A 27,078-nucleotide genomic window follows, 5' to 3' on the forward strand; every position below is an offset into this window, starting at 1 on the left:
TGATCTCCTGGTTGCTAAACACTTTAACTCCCCCTCCCATTCCCACTCTGACCTTTCTGTCCTGGGTCTCCTCCACTGTCAGCGTGAGGCCCAACACAAATTGGAGGAACAGCACCTCATATTTCGCTTGGGCAGCTTACAACCCAGCGGTATGAATATTGATTTCTTAGAAACATAGAAACATAGAAAATAGGTGCAGGAGTAGGCCATTCGGCCCTTCGAGCCTGCACCGCCATTCAATATGATCATGGCTGATCATCCAACTCTGTATCCCGTACCTGCCATCTCTCCATACCCCCTGATCCCTTTAGCCACAAGGGCCACATCTAACTCCCTCTTAAATATAGCCAATGAACTGGCCTCAACTACCTTCTGTGGCAGAGAATTCCACAGATTCACCACTCTCTGTGTGAAAAAAAAACGTTCTCATCTCAGTCCTAAAAGACTTCCCCCTTATCCTTAAACTGTGACCCCTTGTTCTGGACTTCCCCAACATTGGGAACAATCTTCCTGCATCTAGCCTGTCCAACCCCTTAAGAATTTTGTAAGTTTCTATAAGATCCCCCCTCAATCTTCTAAATTCCAGCGAGTACAAGCCGAGTCTATCCAGTCTTTCTTCATATGAAAGTCCTGCCATCCCAGGGATCAATCTGGTTGTTCTTGAACTTCAAATAACCATCGCTTTCCCCCCCTCTCACTGTTCCTCCCCCACCCTAATTCTCTGACTAGTTTTACTCTCCTGCTGATTAATTTTATTGATTGTATGCCTCGTTGTCACCTTCTCAGCTAACAATGAGCCATTCTACATTTCCTTATCATCGTCTGCTTGAATCTGTCGTTTTCACACCACACCCTACCATATTTCTAGTCTCCCTCCCCCCTCACTCGCATTCTGAAGCAGGAGGGTCTTGACCCGAAACGCCACCCATTCCTTCTCTCCAGCGATGCTGTTGAGCTACTCCAACATTTTGTGCCCATCAGCTGACTCTGACATTGTAGAGTTATCACGAGGGATTTTTATCATGGAACGCAAAGTTTCAACCTCATGCCTGAGAGACGAGATGGCCATCTATTGAGCCGTAACCCGAGGTGTTATCACATGAAACATTTGATAATCCTTTCGGGCAGAAATCGAGGAGGAGAAATATAAACTGTAATCTGTCCTCATGATTCAGACGACTGTTCCTAATTGCTTTGCTTGTGTGCCTTGACGCCAGTTGAATGCTCTGATAACATTACTGCTTAGTATGTGCGGGATATCAGTGGTCGTGTTGAGTGAGCGGAAAGTACTTGGGCAAACTGTTATTGAAAACTTTCTCAGTGGTTCTGATGTGGAGATAATTGGTGACGCAATATTGACCATGTGGCAACTGTTTAAAATTTATTTTTTAAAATGTTGACGGAATGCATTTTCTTTTAACTATGTTTGTCTTTCCCATACTTTGCCCCTTTTGCATAAACACCCACTGTGGTGCACTTTTCCCTTCTAGCATTGTCACATAAGTATGCTGGCACCTCTGGGTATCTCCCAAGTGCAGCGCGCTAATTTCTATCTGTTACAGTCTCTATGGTACATGCACTTGACCTATCAAAATCTTAGAGACAAAAAGTCTTGCAGCGTGGAAACAGGCCGTTCGGCCCAACTTGCCCACACTAGCCAACATGTCCCATCCACACGAGTTCCACCTACCTTTAGAAGGATGAGAGGAGATCTTATCGAAACATATAAGATTATTAAGGGGTTGGACACGTTAGAGGCAGGAAACATGTTCCCAATGTTGGGGGAGTCCAGAACAAGGGGCCACAGTTTAAGAATAAGGGGTAGGCCATTTAGAACTGAGATGAGGAAAAAAAAATTCTAGTCAGAGAGTTGTGAATCTGTGGAATTCTCTGCCTCAGAAGGCAGTGGAGGCCAATTCTCTGAATGCATTCAAGAGAGAGCTAGATAGCGGAGTCAGGGGGTATGGGGAGAAGGCAAGAACGGGGTACTGATTGAGAATGATCAGCCATGATCACATTGAATGGCGGTGCTGGCTCGAAGGGCCGAATGGCCTCCTCCTGCACCTATTGTCTATTGTCTGTGTTTGGACCATACCCCCATCTAAACATGTCCTATCAACAAAACCCCGTCCTATCTTTAGTTATCTTTGATCACCCGTTAATATTCCGGTATCTTTGATCACCCGTAATATTCCTGGGTGATCACCCACAGTGCTGGCTCGAAGGGCCAAATGGCCTCCTCCTGCACCTATTTTCTATGTTTCTAATATTCCACCATGCACTCGGAGTCTGCCATCTTGGTGTATTACAAGGCATGGCTAGAATGTAAAATGGTCCATACCCTACAACCCTGTTCTGAGTCCAGGTGTTGCATTTCGTTGGAAGTTCGACCCTGTTCCCAGGAGCATTAATCTTCCCCCGCAGAAGATGAGTATATCGCATGTGGCTCTTTTCTCCAAACCCCAGGAGTATGCTGGAATAGCTGTGGAACACCCATACTAATCAAGAATCTGTCAAGGGGGTCAGGCAGCAAGCATCTATGGAGAAAATAAATTGGTGGCGTTTCGGGTCTAAACCCTTCTTGACCCAAGTTTGACCCAAACGTCTCCTATCCTCCAGATGCTGCCTGACACGCTGAGTTACTCCAACATTTTGTGTCCATCTTTGGTGTAAACCAGCATCTGCAGTTCCTTTCAACGCAAGAATCTGTCAATCTCTGCCTTAAAAATATCCATTGCTTTGAGTTCCACGGCCGACTGTGTCAATGAGTTCCATAGATTCACCACCTAACTAAAGAACTTTCTCCTCTCCTTTCTAAAGGTTTGTCCTTTTATTCCGAGGCCTCTGGTCCTAGACTCTCCCACTAATGGAAACATCCTCTCCATATCCACTATTTGTGGACTTTAGCTCTGCATTCAACACCATTGTGCCAGAGCTACTACACTACAAACTCTCCCAGCTGACTGTGCCTGAACCCCTCTGTCAAAGGATCATCAACTTCCTGACGGACAGGAAGCAGCATGTGAGGCTTGGAAAGCACATCTCGGACCCGCAGACCCTCAGCATAGGAGCACCGCAAGGCTGCGTACTCTCCCCTCTCCTTTACTCTCTCTACACCAACGACTGCACCTCCACACACTCCTCTGTCAAGCTCCTCAAGTTTGCGGATGACACTACCCTGATTGGACTGATCCAGGATGGGGAGGAATCTGCCTACAGATGGGAAGTGACACAGCTGGCGTCCTGGTGCCATCGCAACAACCTGCAGCTCAATGCTCAAGGCAGAGGAATTGATTGTAGACTTTAGGAGAGCTCCCCCTCCCCTCCCCCCACTCACCATCAACAACACCACAGTCACATCTGTGGAGTCATTTAAGTTCCTTGGAACCATCATCTCCAGGGACCTTAAATGGGGGGCCACCATCGACTCCACAGTCAAAAAGGCCCAACAGAGGATGTACTTCCTGCGGAAACACAATCTGCCACAGGCAATGATGATCCAGTTTTATACAGCAATCATAGAGTCTGTCCTCACCTTCTCCATCATGGTCTGGTTTGGCTCAGCCACCAAGCACGACATCTGGAGGCTGCAACGCATCGTTCGGTCAGCTGAGAAGGTTGTTCGCTGCAATCTTCTCCCCCCATTGACGAACTGCACTGCACAGGCCAGGAAGCGAGCGGGCAAGATCATCTCTGACCCCTCTCACCCTGGCCACAATCTCTTTGAAGCACTTCCCTCTGGAAGGCGACTCCGGACTGTCAAAACCGCCACAGCCAGGCATAAAAACAGCTTTTTTTCCATGAGCAGTAGCTCTACTCGATAACCAAAAGTCTGCAGCCTCCTTTTTCTCTGCTATTTTATTTAATTCTTCACATGTTTAAATTATAATGGTTTGTTTTTAATCGTCTGCTGCATATCGTGTTGTTACTTACGAGCAAAGCACCAAGGCAAATTCCTTGTATATATACATTCTTGGCTAATAAAATTTATTCCAATTCAATTCAATCCTGTTGAAACTGACCAGATTGTGTCATGGTTACCAACAGTGAGTAACTAGCAGGTGATTAGTTGCAGGCTGTCCAATGTACCAGAAGACCCAAAAGTACTTCATTCGCACAAACTGTTCTCACGTTTTGCTCCAACGAGCAGTCTCTAACAACAATAGCTCCCCCCCCCCCCCCCCCCCCCACTGTCTTCGGCATTCTCAACTGGTGAGAAATGTAGGAAAGAAACAACATTTTCATTGTGTCGATCAAGTTGGTCAGTGGAACACCACCACCCACTGAAACATTGTCAAGGTGTGTATTTTGCATTCATTTGTTCAAGGGATATGGAATTTGATTTAGATTTTAAACTTTAGAGAGAGAGAACGTGGAAACGGGCCCTTCGGCCCACCAAGTCTGTGCCAACCAGCGGTCACCCCGGACATTAGCGCTCTCTTGCACACGAGGGACAATTTACAAATTGCAGACGCTGCCTTACTCCAGCATTTTGTGAATCTATCTTCAATTTAAGACAGCATCTGCAGTTCTTTCCTACATGAACATCTGGAGGAGCTGGAACAAAACTCTTGAAGCAGCTACCAGTGCCCAGATGAGGATTTGAAAACAATTTTGTTTTGTAGCACACAAAAACATCGCTGCAAGAGATTAGAAATATCTATGCTATTGACTCTTTGGGGGGAGGGGGGGAGGGGGGGAGGGGGGGGAAGAGGGAAGCTGAGAAAATTTGAGGGTTTGTTATGGATAGCTGGAGAGGATGTGTAGCAAGGAACTGCAGATGCTGGTTTAAATCGAAGTTAGACACAAAAAGCTGGAGTAACTCAGCGGGACAGGCAGCATCTCTGGAGAGAAGAAATGGGTGACACTTCAGGTCGAGGCCCTTCTTCAGACTGGGTCTGAAATGTAGTAAAAGTGACTTGGTTTGGTGCCGATCTCGAAAGACCTTGTCTGAAATCTCTATCCTGTGTTATGCATTTCACCTCTCCCGGCCATTGGATTACACTGATCTCGGCTCCAAATGTTCTTTGGCATAGGTCGGCAAACCAGGGCCGCTTTGTAGGCTCTGTCTTTGACTTCATGACTTTGCTGCATCAACCCTGTTGCAGACAGCCAACAAGGAAGCAAGAAGCTTGGGTTCCAATGAACATTTTGGGGCTTGACTGACTGCAAGATGGAGATTGCAACACACTCGAGTGATGAAGTAAAAGCTGACAAATCATAACCAAATTTAAATTATTTTTCTATTAGAGCCATGCTCATACAGCACGGTTGTAAGCTAGCCAAGTGGAATATGAGGTGCTGTTCTTCCAATTTGCGTCTGGCAATGGAGGAGAGATACGACACAATACGATGGAACTTTATTTATCCCAGGAGGGAAATTGATCTGCCAACAGTCATAAAAACACAAAATCCATGAAATTAAAGTGATGAGCGGAAAGGCTTGGGGGATGTGCAATGATTGGGGATGGGGGGAAGGGGGGGGGGAGTGGAGGATGAGAGAGGGGAGTCAGTCGCAGTTTACCCCATGACAGAAGGGAGAGGAGTTGTAGTTTGATACAAGGATGTCCTGTGGCGTTCTGTCCTGCATCTTTGATAGGTCAGATTTGGAATGGAAAGGTTTTTTTTTAAATGATTAGCAACCGAGAGATAGACAATAGACAATAGACGCAGGAGGAGGCCATTCGGCCCTTTGAGTCAGCACCACCATTCAATGTGATCATGGCTGATCATTCTCAATCAGTACCCCGTTCCTGCCTTCTCCCCATACCCCCTAACTCCGCTACCCTTAAGAGCTCTATCTAGCTCTCTCTTGGATGCATTCAGAGAACTGGCCTCCACTGCCATCTGAGGCAGAGAATTCCACAGATTTACAACTAACTCTCTGACTGAAAAAGTTTTTCCTCATCTCCGTTCTAAATGGCCTACCCCTTATTCTTAAACTGCGGCCCCTGGTTCTGGACTCCCCCAACATTGGGAACATATTTCCTGCCTCTAACGTGTCCAACTCCTTAATAATCTTATGTTTCGATAAGATCCCCTCTCATCCTTCTAAATTCCAGTGTATACAAGCCTAGTCGCTCCAGTCTTTCATCATATGACAGTCTCGCCATTCCGGGAATTAACCTAGTAAACCTACGCTGCACGCCCTCAATAGCAAGAAAATCCTTCCTCAAATTTGGAGACCAAAACTGCACACGGTACTCCAGGTGCGGTCTCTCTAGGGCCCTGTACAACTGCAGAAGGACCTCTTTGCTCCAGCAGGTATTGGCACGATTACTGGCTAGGCATGTTGAGACAAGCACTAAACTCTTGCACACTCTGCTTCAGAGTTAGCAAGCTGCTGAGAGCAGGTGTCTTAAACTGTGGCAGAATTTTACTTCAGACTGAGTCTGAAGAAGGGTCCTGTTCTGAAAGGTCACCCATCCTTTTTCTCCCGAGATGCTGCCCGACCCGTTTGGGTTACTCCAGCATTTTGCTTTTATCTTCAAAATAAGATGAGGTTTTTGGCAAAAAGCACTGGCCTAGACAATGCTTGGTCTCGCCGATATAAAGGAGACCACATTCTGGAGCACTGAATGCAGTAGATGAGGTTAGAGGAGGTGCACAAAAACCTCTGTCTCACCTGGGAAGGGCTGCTGGGGTCTTTGGTTGAATACAGAGTTTCATTGCCAAGATGGAATTGGGGTCAGTTCAAGAACTTGATATTTGCAGGAAAGTACAGTGGCTGTTCTTGTTCTTGATGGTGTACAATTTCAGGCTTCTGTACCTCCTGCTTGATTATATCTTGCGGAAGAAAGCCAAGTAGTTTCTGAGGTTATTTTTGCAGCCAGAATAGTTTACACTCTTAACTGTTCACTGGTTTCATCCAGTTTCCCTGTAGCAGGCTAGAAGGTAACACTAGTGGAGAGATCACTGACAGCGATAGACCACAAATTGCTGGAGTAGCTCAGCGGGGGACAGGCAGCATCTCTGAAGAGAAGGAATGGGCGACGTTTCGGGTCGAGACCCTTCTTCAGACTGATCTCAGGGGGGAGGGAGATAGATAAGGAAGCGTGAAGGTTTGACAATGGGGCAAAGGGAATGGAGATCAAGGAAAATGTAGAATAGATCATTGTCAGCTGGGAGAAGGTGATAACAAAGCAAACAGAGATAAAATGTAGTTGGAGACAGCAAGACTGGTCGGAGAACTGGGAAGGGGGAGGGGTGGAGAGAGAGGGAAAGCAAGGGCTACTTGAAGTTAGAGAAGTCAATGTTCAGATGACTGACAGTGGCTTGTTTTCAATGGTGTATATGTCCTCCAGAATTTGCTGCCAGATTTACTCATTTATAATGGTTTAACACCGACATTGCTGTTTCTTCATGTGATAGGAGCAGAATTAGGCCACTCAGCCCATCAAGTCTACTCTTCCACGGTTAATTATGGCTGATCTATCTCTCCCTCTTAACCCCATTCTCCTGCCTTCTTCCCATAACCCCTGACACCCGTACTAATCAAAAACCTATCTATCTCTGCATTAAAAATATCCATTGATTCGACTTCCACAGCCTTCTGTGGCAATGAATTCCACAGATTCACCACCCTCTGACTAAAGAAATTCCTCCTCATCTCCTTCCTAAAGGAATGTCCTTTAATTCTGAGGCTATGACCTCTGCTAGAGAAACATCTTCTCCACATCCACTCTATCCAGTCCTTTCACTATTCTGTATGTTTCTGTATATTCTTTGTACCATACAATGAAGACACACTGTGCCTGTTCTGGGCACTCTATTTCTCATGGAATTTATAACCCAATATTAGGAGTTCAAAATTTGGCACCATAAACTAATCGGCAATAAATCTACTCTGGAACACATGAAGATAGGAACAGGAGGAGACCATTTGGCCCCGTCAAGCTTGCCTATCACTCAATCAGATCACAGTTGATCTACCCTAGGCCTCAACTGCTCTTCAGTGTCAGAATCCCATGGTCCTCCATACGTCCTCCCCCCACACCCCCCACCCCCCTGCCTCCCAACTTTTAAAACATTTATTTACCCATCTTTTTAAATATCTCCAATGAGATTCACTGCCCTCTGCGAGCTAAGCAGTTTGGCTTTAAATGAACACCCCCCTCCCCCCTCCCCCCTCCCTCCCCATCTTATAACCATGTCCCACTCTTTGAGAGTGTTGTAGTAAAATGGAAAGGCTACATGGAGTTAGTGTTCAAAGTCACGGACGATTTATTAAAAGTTTCGTGCACCAGGATACCCATCAATGCTGAGCTACCAAGTGTGACTTTAGTACGGTTTTTATATTCTCGGATGACAAAGTTCCACAGAAATGGGTTGTTTGTAATCATGTTTTGTCTTTCTGCTGACTGGTTAGCACGCAACAAAAAAGCTTTTCATTGTACCTCGGGTACAATAGCTTTTCACTGTACCTCGGGTACAATAGCTTTTCACTGTACCTCGGTACACGTGACAATAAACTAAACTAAGCTGGTTGTGGACGGATGATTCAATTGCCTGATGACAGCTGGGAAGAAACTGTCCCTGAATCTGGTGGTGTGCATTTTCACAGGAGAATAGGGTTAGGAGGGAGATAGATCAGCCATGATCGAATGGCAGAGTAGAATTGATGGGACGAATGGCCTAATCAGAATCAGAATTAGAATCAGAATTACCGTTATTGTCATCCAAAAAAACCCAAGTCTTTTGGAGGAGATTCCGTCACCCATAGTCCATCAATAAGAGCAATAAAATAAGCAATTACACACACAACCACAAACCAACACAACACCAAAAAAAAAGAAACATCCATCACAGTGAGTCTCCTCCAGTCCCATCCTCACTGTGATGGAAGGCCAGAATGTCTTTTCTCTTCCCCTGCCGTCTTCTCCCGCGGTCGGGCTGTTGAAGTTGCCACGTTCCAGGCCGCGCCGGACGGTGAAAGGTCCGAAGCGGGCCGACCCAAGCCCCGCAATTCGGGGTGGGCGGAGACGCTGCCGCTGCACGTCGGGGCGGTCGTGGCTCCCGACAGAGAAAATCCCGCGTGTTTGGCCGATGGTAGGCCGCAGCAGGAACGGAGACACGACCCAGAAAAAAAGGTCGGGTCTCCGTTCGGGAGAGACAATTTTACAGTCCCCCCCACCCCCACACCCATAGTACACAACCACAACAAACACTACATCACATCTAAACGCTACAATTAAGACAAAAAACAACACAAAACACAAAAGACAAACGGACCGCAGGTAAGCCGCACCTGCTAGGGCTGCACCGCCATTTATGTCACTACTCCTATCCCTTACGACCTCACAGTTATCGTTTGAGTTCAGTTTAGTTTCTTGTCGCATGTACCGAGGTACAGTGAAAAGCTATTGTTGTGCGCTCACCCGTCAGTGGGAAGACAATACATGATTACAGTCGGGCCGCCCACAGTGTGCAGAGACACGATAAAGGAAATAACGTGAATGACGTTTAGTGCAAGAGACAATCCTGTGTAGTCCGATCAAAGATGGTCAAAGGATCTTCATTCAGTGAGGTAGATAGTAGCCCAGGACCGCTGCCTGGTTGTTGTTAGGATGATTCAGTTGCCTGATAACAGCTGGGAAGAAACTGTCCCTGAATGCGGAGTTGGCTTTCCGGTTCTCTTGCTGGAACCATGTCGGACTGATTGTGTTGCAGATGATGCTGACAGTTATCCGGGCCACAGTCTGGCGCTGCCAATGTCTCTATTCCCGGATCTCTCCCATTTCCAGCCCAGGAAACCAGATAGGAAGCAGGTTTCCATTTCGGGAATGCAAGCTATTTATCAAACTCTTGGAGGAACTGCCCAAGGAAAGGATGGGGTTAGTACATTGGATGTTTATTGAGGAGATTGGACACACAAATCCTTAACCTACACAGGCCAGTTACTAGATGTTGCTGTAACTGCCCCTCTACTCAACAACCCGATGTGTTTCAGATTCTGAAGTGGTTTTTATTTTAACTTCCACACACTTAACATTCTAGGCTTCGAAAAAGGAAACATAATTCAAGAAGATTAAAGAATGAAGCCTGGTGTCCCAAAAAGTGTGATTTTATTTTTAAAGCATCATTGTTGCTCCTTTCATCTCTGGGAAGGGAAATGTGAAAGAGTTAAAAAAAAAAAAGATAGCTGCAGTGTTTTTAATTCATAAGTGATCATATCATATCATATATATACAGCGCGGAAACAGGCCTTTTCGGCCCACCAAGTCCGCGCCGCCCAGCGATCCCCGCACATTAACACTATCCTACACACACTAGGGACAATTTTTTACATTTACCCAGTCAAATTAACCTACATACCCGTACGTCTTTGGAGTGTGGGAGGAAACCGAAGATCTCGGAGAAAACCCACGCAGGTCACGGGGAGAACGTACAAACTCCTTACAGTACAGCACCCGTAGTCAGGATCGAACCCGAGTCTCCGGCGCTGCATAGGAGCAGAATTAGACCATTCGGCACATCAAGTCTACTCCCCCATTCAATCATGGCTGATCTATCTTTCCCTCTTAACCCCATTCTCCTGCCTTCTCCCCATAACCTATGACACCCGCACTTATCACGAATCTAACTGTTTCGGCCTTAAAAAATATCCATTGACTTGGTCTCCACAGACTTCTGTGGCAATGAATTCCACAGATTCACCACCCTCTGACGAAAGAAATTCCTCTAAATCTCCTTCCTAAAGAAACGTCCTTTAATTCTGAGGCCATGACCTCTGGAAACACCCTCTCCACATCCAAGCATAATGTTTATTTATGTAACGTAAAAATTGCTGGCAGGACTAGCATTTATTTTCTATCTTTTTTGTCGCTGAACTTGAGTGAACCTGTTTGAGCCAATCGGACTGTGCTTGGTGATGGCAGATTTCCTCCCAAGAAAGTTGCTGAATCTGATGGGACTTTACATCAATCCATGTTACCATACTGTCAGACCTAAGTAGGTCATCACACCCACCATCACCGTATTTCGGGTATTTCTGTGGCCCGATACAGCGCGGAAACAGGCCCTTCGGCCCACGAGTCCATGCCGGCCAGTGATCTCTGCACACTAACACGGTCCCACACAGAGCAGGGACAATTTTACACTTATATCAAGCCAATTAACCTACAAACCTGTATGTCTTTGGAGTGTGGGAGGAGACCGGAGATCCTGGAGAAAGCCCACGCAGGTCACGGGGAGAACATACAAACTCCATAAAGACAGCATCCGTAGTCAGGATTGAACCCGGGTCTCTGGCGCTGTAAGGCAGCAACTCTACCGCTGCGCCACTCTGCCTCAGAAGGCAGTGGAGGCCAATTCTCTGGATGCTTTCAAGAGAGAGCTAGATAGAGCTCTTAATGATAGCGGAGTCAAGGGATACGGGGAGAAGGCAGGAACGGGGTACTGATTGTGAATGATCAGCCATGATCACATTGAATGGCGGTGCTGGCTCGAAGAGCCGAATGGCTTACTCCTGCACCTATTGTCTATTGACTTGGCCTCCACAGTCTTCTGTGGCAAAGAATTCCACAGATTCACTGTCCTCTGACTAAAGTCAAACACTCATCGTATGTTAACCTACTCATTCATGGGATCATTCTTGTAAACCTCCTCTGGACCCTGTCCAGGGCCAGCACATCCTTCCTCGGGTATGGTGTCCAAACTTGCTCACAATACTCCAAAGTGTGGCCTGACCAGCGCCCTAGAGAGACTCGGCATTACATCCCTGTTTTTGTATTCTAGCCCTCTTGAAATAAATGCTAGCATTGCGTTTGCCTTTGCTTGCTACCGATTTGACTTGCAAAATAACCTTTTGGGGATCCTGCCACTCCCAAGTCCCGTTTGCACCACCGATTTCTGGGTTCTCTCCCCATTTGGAAAGTTAGCTCGCATGGGATCCTTTATGAGCCTCGAGAGGGAAGTGGGACATCTGCTTAATGTCTCATCCAATAAACGGCACCTCGTCATGTAGGACTCTCTGTCCTGTGCTAGGACTATAGTGTAGATTTTATATTTGTGGAATTTGGACCCATGGTTTTTCAAAGGTGGCACTCCTCTTGCAGAGCCACGGCTGAAATTAATTATTTCTACTGAATGTTGAGCTCCGACTTGACTTGACTTGCCAGGAATTGGCAAGTGTGAAATAAACTTGTTCTAAACCACTTCTAAACATTTGTGATCTAAATAGATTTCAAATAAAATTCAATCCAGAAAATACCATAACGGAAAGTTTTTTTTGTTTAAAAAAAAATGTAAAACTGCAATAAACTTCATGCATCATGAAATCTGAAACCTAATAAATGGACAGGCTAGCTCACAATTAACAATTCAAATTGGGGTTTTTTCTCTCAAGCATTATTGCAATTTGGGTACCAAAGTCCATTTGAGTTCCTTGTATTGTTAACGGATATTGTGCTCCAGTATTTACCAGCTTAAGACAGCTCTGTGACCACCTTAACCAAGTGGACCACCAAAGGTAAAGCTTCATTTAGTAAAGATGTACAGCAAGTGGGGAACAGCATCTCGTATTTCGCTTGGGCCGCTTACAAGCCAATGGTATCAAGCTTGATTTCTCTGCCAACCTGCCACATGCAATGATAGTCCAGTTTTACACTACCATCATAGCATCTGTCCTCACCATTGGACAGTGGGCAAGTCCTAAATGGGACTTGTACGAGAGTTGGGCGACCCCACCCCCACGATGTCTCCACTGTCTTGTGTGCACCCCACATGTACAGTCGGCAAGTCGTTGGTTCCAGCGGCTTTAGGGCTTGTCTACCTGGCACGTGAAGCCTGGGTTCGACGGATTGCGCGGAGGAAACCACCAGAGGGTTCAACAGGCAGAAAGACGATCCCAGCAAAGCGTCGTGGAGCGCAAACAGGGCAGAGTGAGACACGTAGGGCACTTCTGACCATCCACTGCAAGACTATGTCTTGCTGCTGGAACCCGATAGGCCGGGACGAGAGAGTGAGGCCGACGATCTGCGCAACTCCCCCTCACTTAAATCCAAGTCAAGCATAAGTCATGACTTCAACTCAACTCAACAACTCCTCACCATCTCCACCATTTTGGTTTGGCTCAGCCACCAAGCTTGACATCCGGAGGCTGCAGCATATCATGCGATTAGCCGAGAAGGTTGTTGGCTGCTACCTTCCCCCCCATTGACAAACTGTCTAATGCAAGGGCCAGGAAGCGAGCGGGTAAGATCACCTCTGACCCCTCTCGCCCTGGCCACAATCTCTTTGAAGAACTTCCCTCTGGGAGGCGACTCCGGACTGTCAAAGCCACCATAGCCAGACATCAAAACAGCTTTTTTCCACGAGCAGTAGCTCTACTCAACAGCCAAAAGTCTGTAGCCTCTTTTTACTCTGGTATTTCATTTTCACATGTTTAAAGTAAAACGCCTTTTTTTAAATTGTCTACTGAATATCGTGTTTTTATCCTTGCGAGTAAAGCACCAAGGCAAATTCCTTGTATGTATACATACTTGGCTAATAAAAAAAAGCCGCACCAGCTTCTCGTTCTCGCCTAGCAAACAGCTAACAATGACCTGTTTCCTTTATCATTTTTTTGCATGTTTTTCGTTCATTCGTTCTATATCTCTCTACATCACTGTCTATACCTCTCATTTCCCTTCCTCTGACTCTAATCTGAAGAAGGGTCTCGACCCAAAACATCACCCATTTACCTTCTCTTCAGAGACACTGAGTTACTTCAGCATTTTGTGTCTATCAGCAAGTGGTGAACATGGCCTAGTCCATCACGGGTATTGACCTCCACACCATTGAAGGGATCTATAAGAGGCACGGTCTCAAAAAGGCAGCCAGCATCATCAAAGACCCAAACCACACTGCTAACACTCTCATATCACTCCTGCCATCGGGAAGAAGGTATATAGGAGTCTGAAAATTGTAACGTCCAGGTTCAGGAATGCCTTTCTCCAACAGCTATTAGGCTAATGAGCACTACAACCTCCAACTACATTACAAGCTACCTGTTCACAAAATGCTGGAGTAACTCAGCAGGTCTGGCAGCATCTCGGGAGAGAAGGAATGGGTGATGTTTCGGGTCGAGACCCTTCTTCAGACTAGAGTCAGAGGAAGGGAAATGAGAGGTATAGACAGCGATGTAGAGAGATATAGAATGAATGAACGAAAAATATGCAAAAAAATGATAAAGGAAACAGATCAATAGACAATAGGTGCAGGAGAAGGCCATTCGGCCCTTCGAGCCAGCACTGCCATTCAATGTGATCATGGCTGATCATTCTCAATCAGTACCCCGTTCCTGCCTTCTCCCCGTACCCCCTGACTCCGCTATCCTTAAGAGCTCTATCTAGCTCTCTCTTGAATGCATTCAGAGAATTGACCTCCACTGCCTTCTGAGGCAGAGAATTCCACAGATTCACAACTCTGACTGAAAAGGTTTTTCCTCATCTCAGTTCTAAATGGCCTACCCCTTATTCTTAAACTGTGGCCCCTTGTTCTGGTCATTGTTAGCTGTTTGCTAGGCGAGAACGAGAAGCTGGTGCGACTTTTTTTTATTAGCCAAGTATGTATACATACAAGGAATTTGCCTTGGTGCTTTACTCGCAAGGGAAAAAACACGAATAAATGCCTTCGATTTGTACCAGCATCTGCAGTTATTTTCTTACAAGCTACCTGGGTTGGACTAGGGACTTTGGGCTTTGTATTTTTCTTGCGTTGTATTGTTTATATATATATATATTTTTTTTTTTGTGTCTTGTGTTATCTATTTACAAACCTGTTATCCTGATGCTGCAGGTAAAATTGTCAATGTTCCATTTTGGGACCAATGTCAATAAATGCTCACTTCTTTTGAAAGCAGGCCCTTTGGCCACCGAGTCCATGCTGACCATCGATCACATGTTCCCACTGTTCACTATCTTATCCCACTTTCACAACCACTCCCTACACATTAGGTGTCATTTACAGAAGCCAATTAACCTACAAACCTTCATGTCTTTGGGATGTAGGAGAAAACCCATGCAGTCACAGGGAGAATGCGTTAACTCCATACAGACAACACCCAGGGACAGGATCGCACCCAGATTTTTAGTATAGAGATACAGTACGGAAGCAGGCGAGTCGCCTCCGACCAGTGATTCCACTGTCATTAATACTGTCTACACACACTAGGGACAGTTTACAATTTTTTACCAAGCCAATTAAACTATAAACCTGCACGTCCTTGAAGCGCAGGATGAAACCGGAGATCCCGGGGAAAACCCACAAAAGGTCAGGGGGAGAACGTACAAACTCCGTACAGACAGCATCCGTAGTCAGGATCGAACCCGATTCTCTGTAACGCGCTGTAAGGCAGCAACTCTACCGCTGCGCCACCGTGCCACTGTCTCTGGCACTGAAAGACAACAGCTCTACCAGCTGCTGCGCCACTGTGCCCAATCCTGGATAAATCTTGCACGTCTTTTTAGAATGTGAAATAGTCGATTTGAAAGATAGATAGCTGTGTTTGCTGGAAACAAGGATGTAAGGAAAATTATTTCCTCATTCTTTGAGAAGTTAACATCTTGAATTCATGAGCAATGAAACAGTTGATCACTGAAGTTAAGTAAATAAACGGCAGATGACATGCAAACACTGGCTGTGGATCATTTCGGGATTGCCACGCTAATTAATTTGATTTACACTGTTTATATACAGATTATTTACACTTCCAACAGTGAGGCATTGGAGAGGAAACATTAATGGCTTTTTATTTAGGTGTCTTGTCACCGAGAATGTGAAGGCCAGTGTACATTGGGCTGTTAATTGTTCACTGTGTTTACAGCAGTGGCTCCTTTCATTCTCCAAATGGCTGCAAATATTTCTGTGCTCAAGTACCCTGCACAGTTTTGCAGGAAGAATTATTTCCTTGTTCCTGATGCCAACCTGCCACACCCACAATTATATGTGATTGGCATCAATCAAGTCAATTTAAAAAATATATATATTTTGAGATATTTGTCTGTGTTTAAAGGCTCCAATATAAATGCATGTTACATTGGCTGCAGCAGTGAGGTGCAGTGGTATCATAAGAGCAATTGATTTTTGGATTGGGAATAAGCGATGGGGGTAACTGAACTCTCTCAGATTAGGATTGAACCTATCTAAATTTCAACTCGATGAAAAGTTGCTGATTTAGCGATGGATGCTTGGTAAAACTACTAGGATGCATGGTGGCGCGGTGGTAGAGTTGCTGCCTTACAGCGCCAGAGACCCGGGTTCGATCCAGATCACGGGTGCCGTCTGTACGGAGTTTGTACGTTCCCCCCGTGATCTGCGTGGGGTTTCTCCGGCTTCCTCCCACACTCCAAAGACGTACTGGTTTGTAGGTTAATTGGCTTGGTATAATTGTAAATTGTTCCTTGTGTGTAGGATGGTGTGAGTGTGCAAGGATCACTGGTCGGCGTGGACTCGGTGGGCCGAAGGGCCTGTTTCCTCACTGTATCTCTAAAATAAACTATACTTGGTTTACGTTTCCTCAATGTGTACAAAGTTATAGGGTGGTGGCAGTCCAAAGACAGATGTTTAAAATGACATTGCAATGCAGTACAGAGGCAGACTTTATGGTCCTGTGAAAGGCTCCTGTGGTACCCTGGGCAATGTTTATCCCTTGCATTACATTGCAAATGTGTGTTGGATCGAATATTCCTTTGAGCAGTACAACATCTCCAAGCACGATAAATGTCATTTAATACTGCCACTAAAGAGTCTTGCACAATTCCAAGGTGGGTCCCTTGAGATACTGGTCAAACTCCGGTCTTGATGACGAAATAATTCCTGGGGTGTTATTAATAAGCACACTCCAGTTTCCTGCATTTCAGTAGTGACTGGAAGACAAACAAATTCAAGTAGGTTAAAGAAGTTCTCCTTCTCTCTCTGATGGGAATTCTGTATAAACGCTCTCGTTCTCCCTCACTCTCTCTGTCTCTCTCTATCTGCTCCTCCTCTGTGATTCCAGCTGTTCAACCAAGTTCCAACTCACTAATGCAGCCACATGTGTTTTCCTTTTTTTTTTTAACCTCCTGGCTTTTGCCACTCTCTCCATCCTTCTGCCAGTCAAACCCTCCTCCAATCCATCTATCACTTGCCAGGCTTAGTCCCTCTCTATTCCAGCTCCCCGTCCCCTCCCACCCCCAGTGTAATCAGTCTGAAGAAGGGTCCTGACCCGAAATGGTGACCGTCCATTCACTCCACAGATACTGCCTGATGCACTCTCTCCTCAAGGGTCCTTCTCTTTACTGAGTAATTTCCTCTCGTATTTGGACGTTGTTCCTCCACCGCTTTGTGTTTCGTGCAAGTATTTTTGGACTGTGAAACATAGAAACATAGAAACATAGAAAATAGGTGCAGGAGTAGGCCATTCGGCCCTTCGAGCCTGCACCATCATTCAATATGATCATGGCTGATCATCCAGCTCAGTATCCCGTACCTGCCTTCTCTCCATACCCCCTGATCCCTTTAGCCACAAGGGCCACATCTAACTCCCTCTTAAATATAGCCAATGAACTGGCCTCAACTACCTTCTGTGGCAGAGAATTCCACAGATTCACCACTCTCTGTGTGAAAAAAAACTTTCTCATCTCGGTCCTAAAAGACTTCCCCCTTATCCTTAAACTGTGACCCCTTGTTCTGGACTTCCCCAACATCGGGAACAATCTTCCTGCATCTAGCCCGTCCAAGATTTTTGTAAGTTTCTATAAGATCCCCCCTCAATCTTCTAAATTCCAGCAAGTACAAGCCGAGTCTATCCAGTCTTTCTTCATATCCCAGGAATCAATCTGGTGAACCTTCTCTGTACTCCCTCTATGGCAAGAATGTCTTTCCTCAGATTAGGGGACCAAAACTGTACGCAATACTCCAGGTGTGGTCTCACAATGCCCTGTACAACTGCAGCAGAACCTCCCTGCTCCTATACTCAAATCCCCTCGCTATGAATGCCAACATACCATTCACTTTCTTCACTGCCTGCTGCACCTGCATGCCTACTTTCAATGACTGGTGTACCACGACACCCAGGTCTCGTTGCATCTCCCCTTCTTCTAATCGGCCACCATTCAGATAATAGTCTGCTTTCCTGTTCTTGCCACCAAAGTGGATAACCTCACATTTATCCACATTATACTGCATCTGCCATGCATTTGCCCACTCACCTAACCTATCCAAGTCACGTTGCAGCCTCCTAGCATCCTCCTCACAGCTAACACTGCCCCCCAGCTTCGTGTCATCCACAAACTTGGAGATGTTGCATGTTGGGATAGGATTAGATGTGCTACAGAATTGCTTGTTTATCTTTCCTTTTCACTTTTGCCGCATCTTTGTCATGTTACCAATCTCACCAATGCCTCTGAAAATTCATATTCTTATCTTCCACTAACGCGACATCTTTTTGAAAATTTCTGCAGGAGCCTTGTGGGTACGAGAGCTTCCAGACAAAGATTCCCAATAACGTTACGCCCGAGTAACGGAGAGAATGGCGGCTCTGGAGATAGAGACAGCCACGACAGGTGGGTAGTCTGGTCGCTGGAACGGTAACCGGAACGTTAACTGCTATTCCATTATTGTGCTGCGCGCGATGTTCATGATGATGTAAAATGACCCGTGCCTTTGGGAAGGAGAGGGACATAAGTGACAGAATGCAGTAGCATGGAGTTGCAGCATTTGAAAAAGGATTTGGTTAGCTCCTTGTGGGGAAAATTTGCAGGGCACTTGGACGAAGAGCAATGGAAAGGGACTGATGGGTTTGCTCCAGTTGGAACAGCGGCAGAGTTGGTACATAGAACAGTGCAGCACACGAACGGGCCCGCAATGTTTTTGCCGAACATGATGTCAGTTAAACTGACCTCATCTGCCTGTTTATGATCCATAACCCTCTACCCTGCACATCCATGTGCCTATCTAACAGCCTCTTAAGCGCCATTATGGTATCTGCCTCCACCACTATCCCTGGCAATGCATTCTTGGCCCCGACTGTGTTTTTTAAGTGTCCCGCCTATCTCCATTAGACCTTTCCCCCTCTCACCATATGCCCACTAGAGTTGGACATTTCCACCCTGGGGATAAAGGTTCTGACTGCTTACTCTCATATAATTTTATATACTTCTATCAAGCCTCCCTTCAACCTCCAACGTCCCAGAGAAAAATAATGGGCCTCCTTGTGCCACAACTATAAAGACTGGATTCATTGTAGCATTAGTCATGATATATTTAATTGGAATCTGTGGGCACCATGACAGGGAGAAAAATTGTCAAAGGATTGGGCAAATCTGTTGAAAGTATGGGCAGAGTAATGGCAGATGGAGTTTAATCCAGACTAAGTCTGAGGTGTTGCACTTTGGGTGTCAAATACAAGAGGAAAGTACTCAGTAAAGAGAAGGACCCTTGAGGATTGATGTGGAATCGATCTTTGGGCACAAGTCACCATTCCCTGGAAGTGGAAACACGTAAATAAAATGATAAAGAAGGTATACGGGATACTTTCCTTTATTGGTCAGAGAATGGAGTATATAACTAGGGAATTAATGTTTGCTGCTGTCCAAAACATTGGCTGGGCCACATTTGGAGGTATTGAGGGCAGGTCTGGTTGTCTTTTTACAGGAAGGACATGGAGGCTTTGGAAAGGGGTACAAAATAAATCCACAAAGTTATTGCCTGAAAAGAGTATTAGCTACGAGAGGGATTGGACAAACTTGGATTGTTTTTACTGGACCCTTGGAGGCTGAGGGGTGACCTGACAGAAGTTTATAAGTTCTATTTGTAACTAGGCATAGATAATCTGTGTTTTCTTCCCAGAGTGGGAATATCCGATGTTTGAGGGCGTAAATTTAAGGTGAGAGGGAGGAACGTCTGAAAGGAAATCAGTGAGGCAAATTTTATAACGTGGTAGGTAGATGCCTGGAATGCCTTGTCATGGGGAGATGGTGGAAGCAGAAACTATGGCATTATTTAAGAGGAGTTTAGACACGCACGTCAACAAACAAGGAATGGAGGATATAGATCATGTGCAGGCTGATGTGATTAGTTTAAATTGGCATCATGTTTGGCATAGACAATTGACCCTTTCCTGTTCTGTACTGTGTTATATGTCCTAATTAATAAAATATAATGACACCTGCTTCAAATTGATCGAACTTTGATGAACAGCTCACTCATTAATTCGTAAGTCATAGGAGCAGAATTAAGCCATTCGGCCCATTGAATCTACTCCGCCATTCAATCATGATTGATCTATCTCTCCCCCTCAACCCCATTCTCCCACCTTCTCCCCACAACCTTTGACACCCTTGCTAATCAAGGACCTGTCGACCTCCGCTTTAAAAATACTCAATCATTTGGCCTCCACAACCATCTGTGGCAATGAATTCCACAGATTCACCACCCCCTGACTAAAGAAACTCCTCCTCCTTTCTAAAGGTACGTCCTTTTATTCTGATTAATCTCTATAGTTTTTTCCTCTCTCTCAACTTTCCTTTACCTGGTAGGTATTTTGAAAATTTCCCCTCAACACTTGGTATCACTGAATATGAAACTCTGGTAGAGCTGGCTAGTAGTGATCCAGATTTACCCATTGTGATAACAGTGTAACATTTGGCGTTAACCATCAAAGCCAGCAATCTTGCTTTCTGACAGTGACTCGGCCTGCAAACGTCAAGGTGGTAACCTTCTGCTCAACGATGGGAAATTAATTTCCATCAACTTAAGCAAGTTTCCGACTAGATCCTTTATAAAAATGCCATGAAAATGGATGCTTTCTTGTACGAAGAAGTCTAGTTCAAATGTTAAGGCATACTACGATTTATAATTAATTAGCAAACTTTCTGGTGAGTAATTAATATAATGTATGTTAAATGCACATTCCTCAAAGAATGTCTAAGTAGTTTCTAAGATGTTTAGGAAGGAACTGTAGGTTCTGGTTTAAACTGAAGATGGACACAAAAAAGCTGGAGTAACTTAGCGGGTCAGACAGCATCACTGGAGAAAAGGAATAGATGACGTTTTGGGCAGAGAGCCTTCTTCAGAAGCTGTTTGTTTGACATCTGAACTCTTATTCTTGCATGTTGTTTAATTAGTGCTCTGAGATTTCCCTGTTATGTGCAAATTGTGCTTTATCTTCCTTGATTTGTTGTCATGAAGATTAATTTAATGCATCGTGAATCTCGAATCTTGAGCATGACGAGGCTATTAGATGCTGGGAAATTATGCCTGATAGCCACTGATTATAATTTAGTTTAGAGATACAGCGCGGAAACAGGCCCATCAGCCCACCGAGTCCAATTCGCCCATCGATCACCCTAATTCTATCGTGCCCAACAAGGACAATTTACAGAAGCCAATTAACCTACAAACCTGCACGTCTTTGGAATGTGGGAGGAAACTGGAGCACCTGGAGAAAACCCGTGTGTCCACATGGAGAACGTACAAACTCCATACAAACAGCACCTATGGTCAGGATCGAACACGGGTCCCTGGGGCTGAAAGGCAGCAACTCTACCGCTGCGCCACTGTGTTTTGCCCTAATATCTCATATCATTAAATATGATAATAATAATAATAATAATACATTTTATTTATATAGCGCTTTTCATATACTCAAAGACGCTTTACAGAGATTTTGAGAACATAGGGAAATTAATAAATAGATAAATAAGTAAATAAATAAATGAACAGTAGGTGAGGTGACCTTCAGTGGTTGAAGGCAGTACTGAACAGGTGAGACTTCAGCGATGTTTTGAATGTGGTGAGTGTGGGGGAGTCTCTAACGGTTTGGGGTAGTGAGTTCCATAGGGTGGGAGCAGCGATGGAGAAAGCCCTGTCCCCCCAGGATCTGAGTTTAGTCCGGATGTGGGGGGATAGGAGATTGGCAGCGGCAGAGCGGAGGGTGCAGGTGGGAGTGTGCCTGTGGAGGAGGTCGGTCAGGTAGGATGGGGCCAGGTTATGGAGGGCTTTGTAGGTTATGAGGAGGATTTTGTACTGGATTCTCTGGGGGATGGGGAGCCAGTGGAGTTTATAAAGGACGGGGGTGATATGGTCACGGATCGAGGTGTGTGTGAGTAGACGGGCAGCGGAGTTTTGAATGTATTGAAGTTTATTGATGATTTTTGAGGGTGCGCCATAGAGGAGGCTGTTGCAGTAGTCCAGACGGGAGGTGATGAAGGCGTGGATGAGGGTTTCTGCAGCTGTGGAGGAGAGGGATGGACGGAGACGGGCAATGTTTTTGAGGTGGAAGAAGGCTGTCTTTGTGATGTGTTTGATGTGTTTGTCGAAGGAGAGGGTTTGATCAAGGATGATTCCAAGATTCCGGATGTGAGGTGAGGTGAGGTGATAAGTAATGATATCACCGATATTATAAAAGAACCAGTCCAAGCTGCAAAGATCACGTGATCTTAATTGGCAGGAGCAAACTCAATTGCTTCACCGCTAATCAAAACCAACACTATTGTTTATGAAACACCACTGATGCAAAATAGATTGCTGTTGAACCCCTTTGACCCTGCTCCATTATTCCCCTTCCCAAGCATCCTGCCACCAAAGTCTTCTCTATCCTGTTATTTACTACCAATTGTGTACAAATTATTTGCTAGATTTCCCTGAAGTGGGACGATTTTTAAAAACCCCACAACATTAGCACTGCTTCTTGTTGCCTGTATCGCTGCTAATCCCGTTTGCAAATCCAGGAAATTAATCTGACTTTACTTAACCGAACTGTGACTCTTAACAGTCTTTTGAAAATCTGCCAACCGTAGTTTGAAAATCCAGGTAATTTAATTACAATTCTTCCTTTTGTTCACTGAAGTTATTTAAGGCATTGCTGTGTATTTGTAAGTCCACTGTGCTTATTCTTAGGCCCCCTCGGTGGTCATGGCTGACCATGGGTGATGCATCCTAGTTGGCTGCTTGCTCCACACCTCGGCTAGAGCAGTGTCGCTTGTGGCTGAAGAGACCAATGCGGGAGTGACAGTCTCTGTCGCAAAGGTCACATTTGTGTGTGGTCTCTGGTCTGTTGAAGTTGCTGCGCTCCTTTCTGCGTGCCCGCTTGTCTGCCGCTGCTGCTGTGCTTATTAGACTGAGTGGTAACCGCGCTTTTGCGGTTGCAGCTCCTAGACCGTGGAACAGCATCCCTCTCCCCATCAGAACTGCCCCCTCCATCGACTCCTTTAAGTCCAGGCTCAAATCCTATTTCTATTCCCTAGCGTTTGAGGCCCTCTGAGGGGGCGCTGTGAACTGTTTATGTATGTGCTGTTATGTTTGTGTGCCATTGTATGTTCGTTCTTAGTACCTGAACTGATGTACAGCACTTTGGTCAACGTGGGTTGTTTTTAAATGTGCTATACAAATAAAATTGACTTGACTTGACTTGACTACATACTGATGCCAAGAAAGTATTTTTAAACAGTTCAATAATTCCTCATGGTTCAGGCTCCAGGGTATTGTTCACAGGCAGGTTTATTATTCGGACAAAACAAAATGACAGAAACTTTTATAGTCCTCCAAGAAATTTGCACGTTGCTATTTTGGTGACCCAAAGTATCTGGTTGACTTCTGACTGCCTAAATGTTCCTTCCCCCCTAAGGTTGCTGCCTGTTTAGTTTTAGTTTTATAGATACAGTGCGGAAACAGGCCCTTCGGCCCACCGAGTCCACGCCGACCAGCGATCCCCGCACATTAACGCTACCCTACATGCACTAGGGACAATTTACACTTACAACGAGCCAATCAACCGACGTCTTTGGAGTGTGGGAGGAAACCGAAGATCTCGGAGAAAACCCACCAGGCCACGGGGAGAACGTACAAACTCCGTACAGACAGAACCCGTAATCGGGATGGAACCCGGGTCTCTGGCGCCGCAAGCTCTGTAAGGCAGCAACTCTACCGCCGCGCTATCTTGGGGAAGTCCCATTTAGCTTCCTGCCTGAGTTCAGAACCATCTCCTCTCATGCTTAGCTAGGTCATGTGACCTCCATGAATTGACGTGATGTGGGGAAGCTGAGCAGGAGACATCTTGGCTGCACGTCCATTGAACGCCCTGCGTCCTTCCCAGTTCCCCAAACAACTGCCCTCCACTTTTGCTGAAGCCAAAACATGATTTTTACAGCTATTCTGGCTTGACCATGGCTTAGGATGGGAGTAACAGTAAATAGAACCAGAGCTATAGTCATACAGCATGGAAACGGGCCCATCGGCCCAACTTGCCCACGCCAACCAGCATGCCCCATCTACACTACCCCCACCTGCCTGTGTTTTCCCCTAATCCCTCTAAACATTTCCTATCCATGTTTATGCCCAAATGTTTCATAAGCAATTTGGAGTTAAGCAAAAATGATAATGTGCTCCCTAACTGAAACAAAAGTTGAATATAACACTCAGTCCTTGTAAAAAGAACATCAGTTGTGAATCTGTGGAATTCTCTGCCACAGAAGGCAGTGAAGGCCAATTCACTGGATGTTTTCTAGAGAGTTAGATATAGCTAATCTAAATAGTTAATCTAAATAGTTAAAGATTAGGGGCAAATGGAATCAAGGGATATGGGGAGAAAGCATGAACGGGGTACTGATTTTGCGTCATCAGCCATGATCATATTGAATGGCGGTGCTGGCTCGAAGGGCCGAATGGCCTTCTCCTGCACTTATTTTCTATGTTTCTATCAACATTGAGTAAATATGATTGAGTCTAAATTGAAAAGCAAATATTAATAAAGGTGACAAATTTGCATTTGTTTAATATTTATGCGGGGCAGTGATTGCTGCTGCCCTCACGGCTCTGGAGACTCAGGTTTGATCCTAACTACGGTGCTGTCTATGTGAAGTTTGCACGTCCTCCCTGTGACCATGTGTGTTTTCTCCGGTTTCCTTCCACATCCTGAAGACGTGCAGGTTTGTAGGTTAATTCGCTTCTGTAAATTGCCCTTAGTGCTGGTGTACGGGGTGATCGATGGTCGGCATGGACTCGGTGGGCTAAAGGGCCTGTTTCCACGCTGTATCTCCAAACTAAACTAGTAGAAGGGACCAACAAAACCAGTCTCCTCGCACTACTTTAGTGCAAATGGGCTGGTAATCACCATGGAGCCCTGGTTCGTGGTTGAGTGGGTCAACTCAAAGTAACGATCTATACACTAAAACTCTCGTTTGTTATCTTGTTTGTGACTGAACTTCAGCCAAAACGGTACACGATAGCGCCACAATTTTAGGCCCACCTTACTCACCATTGTCACTTTAGTGACAATGCAAGTAGTTTTATTGAAATCGGTGTTATATTTTTTAAGTTATTCACATTTTTAAGTTTAAAAGGAGGGGAGGGGGAGGGGAGGAGGGAGGGAGGGGGGAGTGGGGGAGAAGGAAGAGGGGAGGGAGGGTTGAGGAGAGAGGAGAGAGGGGAGGGGGGGAGGACAGGGTGCTGCACCAATGCAGGAGAGGTTTGGGCCCAACAGGTCCACTTGGTCTAGTAATTTTTAAAATTGGCTTTTAAATACCATATCAGACAAGATAGGACGTTGTTTGATCCCTTATTCCTGTGTTTGTTCTGTGTGAGTTTTTTACTGGTGTGTGCCTGTAGGCAGATGAGTTAGACTTACCATCATGTTCGGCACAGACATTGTGGGCCAAAGAGCCTGTTCGTGTGCTGCAATGTTCTATATTCTGATTGTCTAATTTCTCTTGTTCGTTTCCCATTCTTGCCCAGTATCTCTGACATCCTGTCACCATTCGTGAAACCCCAGTCTTTCTTTTGCAGTTTTTCTGGATATCCCATTAAACCTCGCCCTTCCCATTTCTTTCAGCAAGACTTTGGCTGCTGGGTCCACTTTTTATTGGATTGCTGTTTAGTGTTGTACTCGGGCTCATGACAGAGTTTCTAAAGGATTGCTGCAAGGAAGCCTCTTCGAAATGGAAAGGGAAAGATGTCATCGAAGGTAAGATTAACTATTCTTCTTGCTTTTCATGATAGATTTTGTCTTCTGTAATATGGTAAAATTGGATTATATTCTCAACCTGCTATAATCAGCTCCTCTGTCACACGTCATGTCAATGGCTGTTATTTTTATTCTTCAGTTTTAGAGATACAGCACGGAAACAGGCCCTTCGGCCCACCGGGTCCGTGCCAACCAGCAATTCCCCGCACACTAACACTATCATACACACACACACACACACACACACACACACACACACACACACACACACACACACACACACACACACTACACAGGCAATTTTCAATTTTCCCGCCTCCCATTCTGGGGACTGGGGGAAGACTGATGCGAGTCATGAAACAAGGTCAGGGACTAAAGTCCGCAGAGGGCAGGGCAACATTACACGTCCCACTGCACTGAGTTCTGTTTTGATGCCAAGCCTATTATGCCAAGCCTATTAAGCCAAATCCACCCATGAATGAACTTCTGTCAATTCTGAAATCTTGTTTAACTCTGTTTTCTCATTTTCAAAGAATTCACTTGCAAAATAGTCTAGTACCAGGTTAGGTAGCTTGTAGATATTTGTCAATGACCCATTTAAATTATTTTTTTTCCTCAGTTGGTTCGGATCCTGCAAATCCATCGTCTTCAAAACTGGAAAGCGACTTGGGGGCCAAAAAGATTGGATTTAGTGAGGATATTCTGCTGTCAAAGCTGCCTCCGAATGGCAAGGAAGTCCCCTTTGTGGTTCCAAATTTGAAAGCTACCTATATACAACCCAACTTCCACTGGAACTATGAGGAAACTCTGCCAGGTATGTCCACAGCTCACATTTGGAGCCAGTGCTCATTTAAAAAAATATATATATGTGTGTGTGTGTATATATATATATATATATATATATATATATATATATATGTGTGTGTGTGTGTATATATATGTATGTGTATATATATATATATATATATATACACACATATATATGTGTGTGTGTATGTATATGCGTGTATATATATATATATATACACACATACACACACATATATGTGTATATATATATATACACACTCATACACACATATATATATGTGTGTGCGTATGTATATGCGTGTGTGTACATATATATATATATATGTATAAGAAAATAATTGCAGATG

The 27,078-nt window shown here is 45.1% G+C and overlaps 1 protein-coding gene across 2 annotated transcripts in view; it reads left to right on the forward strand.

Moving 5' to 3' along the window:
* Nucleotides 1-27,078, forward strand: part of tc2n (tandem C2 domains, nuclear) — a 75,887-nt gene that overhangs the window by 11,950 nt on the left and 36,859 nt on the right. For both annotated transcript variants that reach the window (XM_078407221.1, XM_078407222.1), the window contains exons 2-4: nt 18,423-18,524; nt 25,790-25,921; nt 26,541-26,735. In XM_078407221.1, the coding sequence (XP_078263347.1) occupies nt 18,491-18,524; nt 25,790-25,921; nt 26,541-26,735 (361 nt within the window). In that variant the 5' untranslated portion in view covers nt 18,423-18,490. The remainder of the gene's footprint in view (nt 1-18,422; nt 18,525-25,789; nt 25,922-26,540; nt 26,736-27,078) is intronic.

This window comes from Rhinoraja longicauda, chromosome 10 (genome assembly GCF_053455715.1).
Source record: "Rhinoraja longicauda isolate Sanriku21f chromosome 10, sRhiLon1.1, whole genome shotgun sequence".
Taxonomy (NCBI): domain Eukaryota; kingdom Metazoa; phylum Chordata; class Chondrichthyes; order Rajiformes; family Arhynchobatidae; genus Rhinoraja; species Rhinoraja longicauda.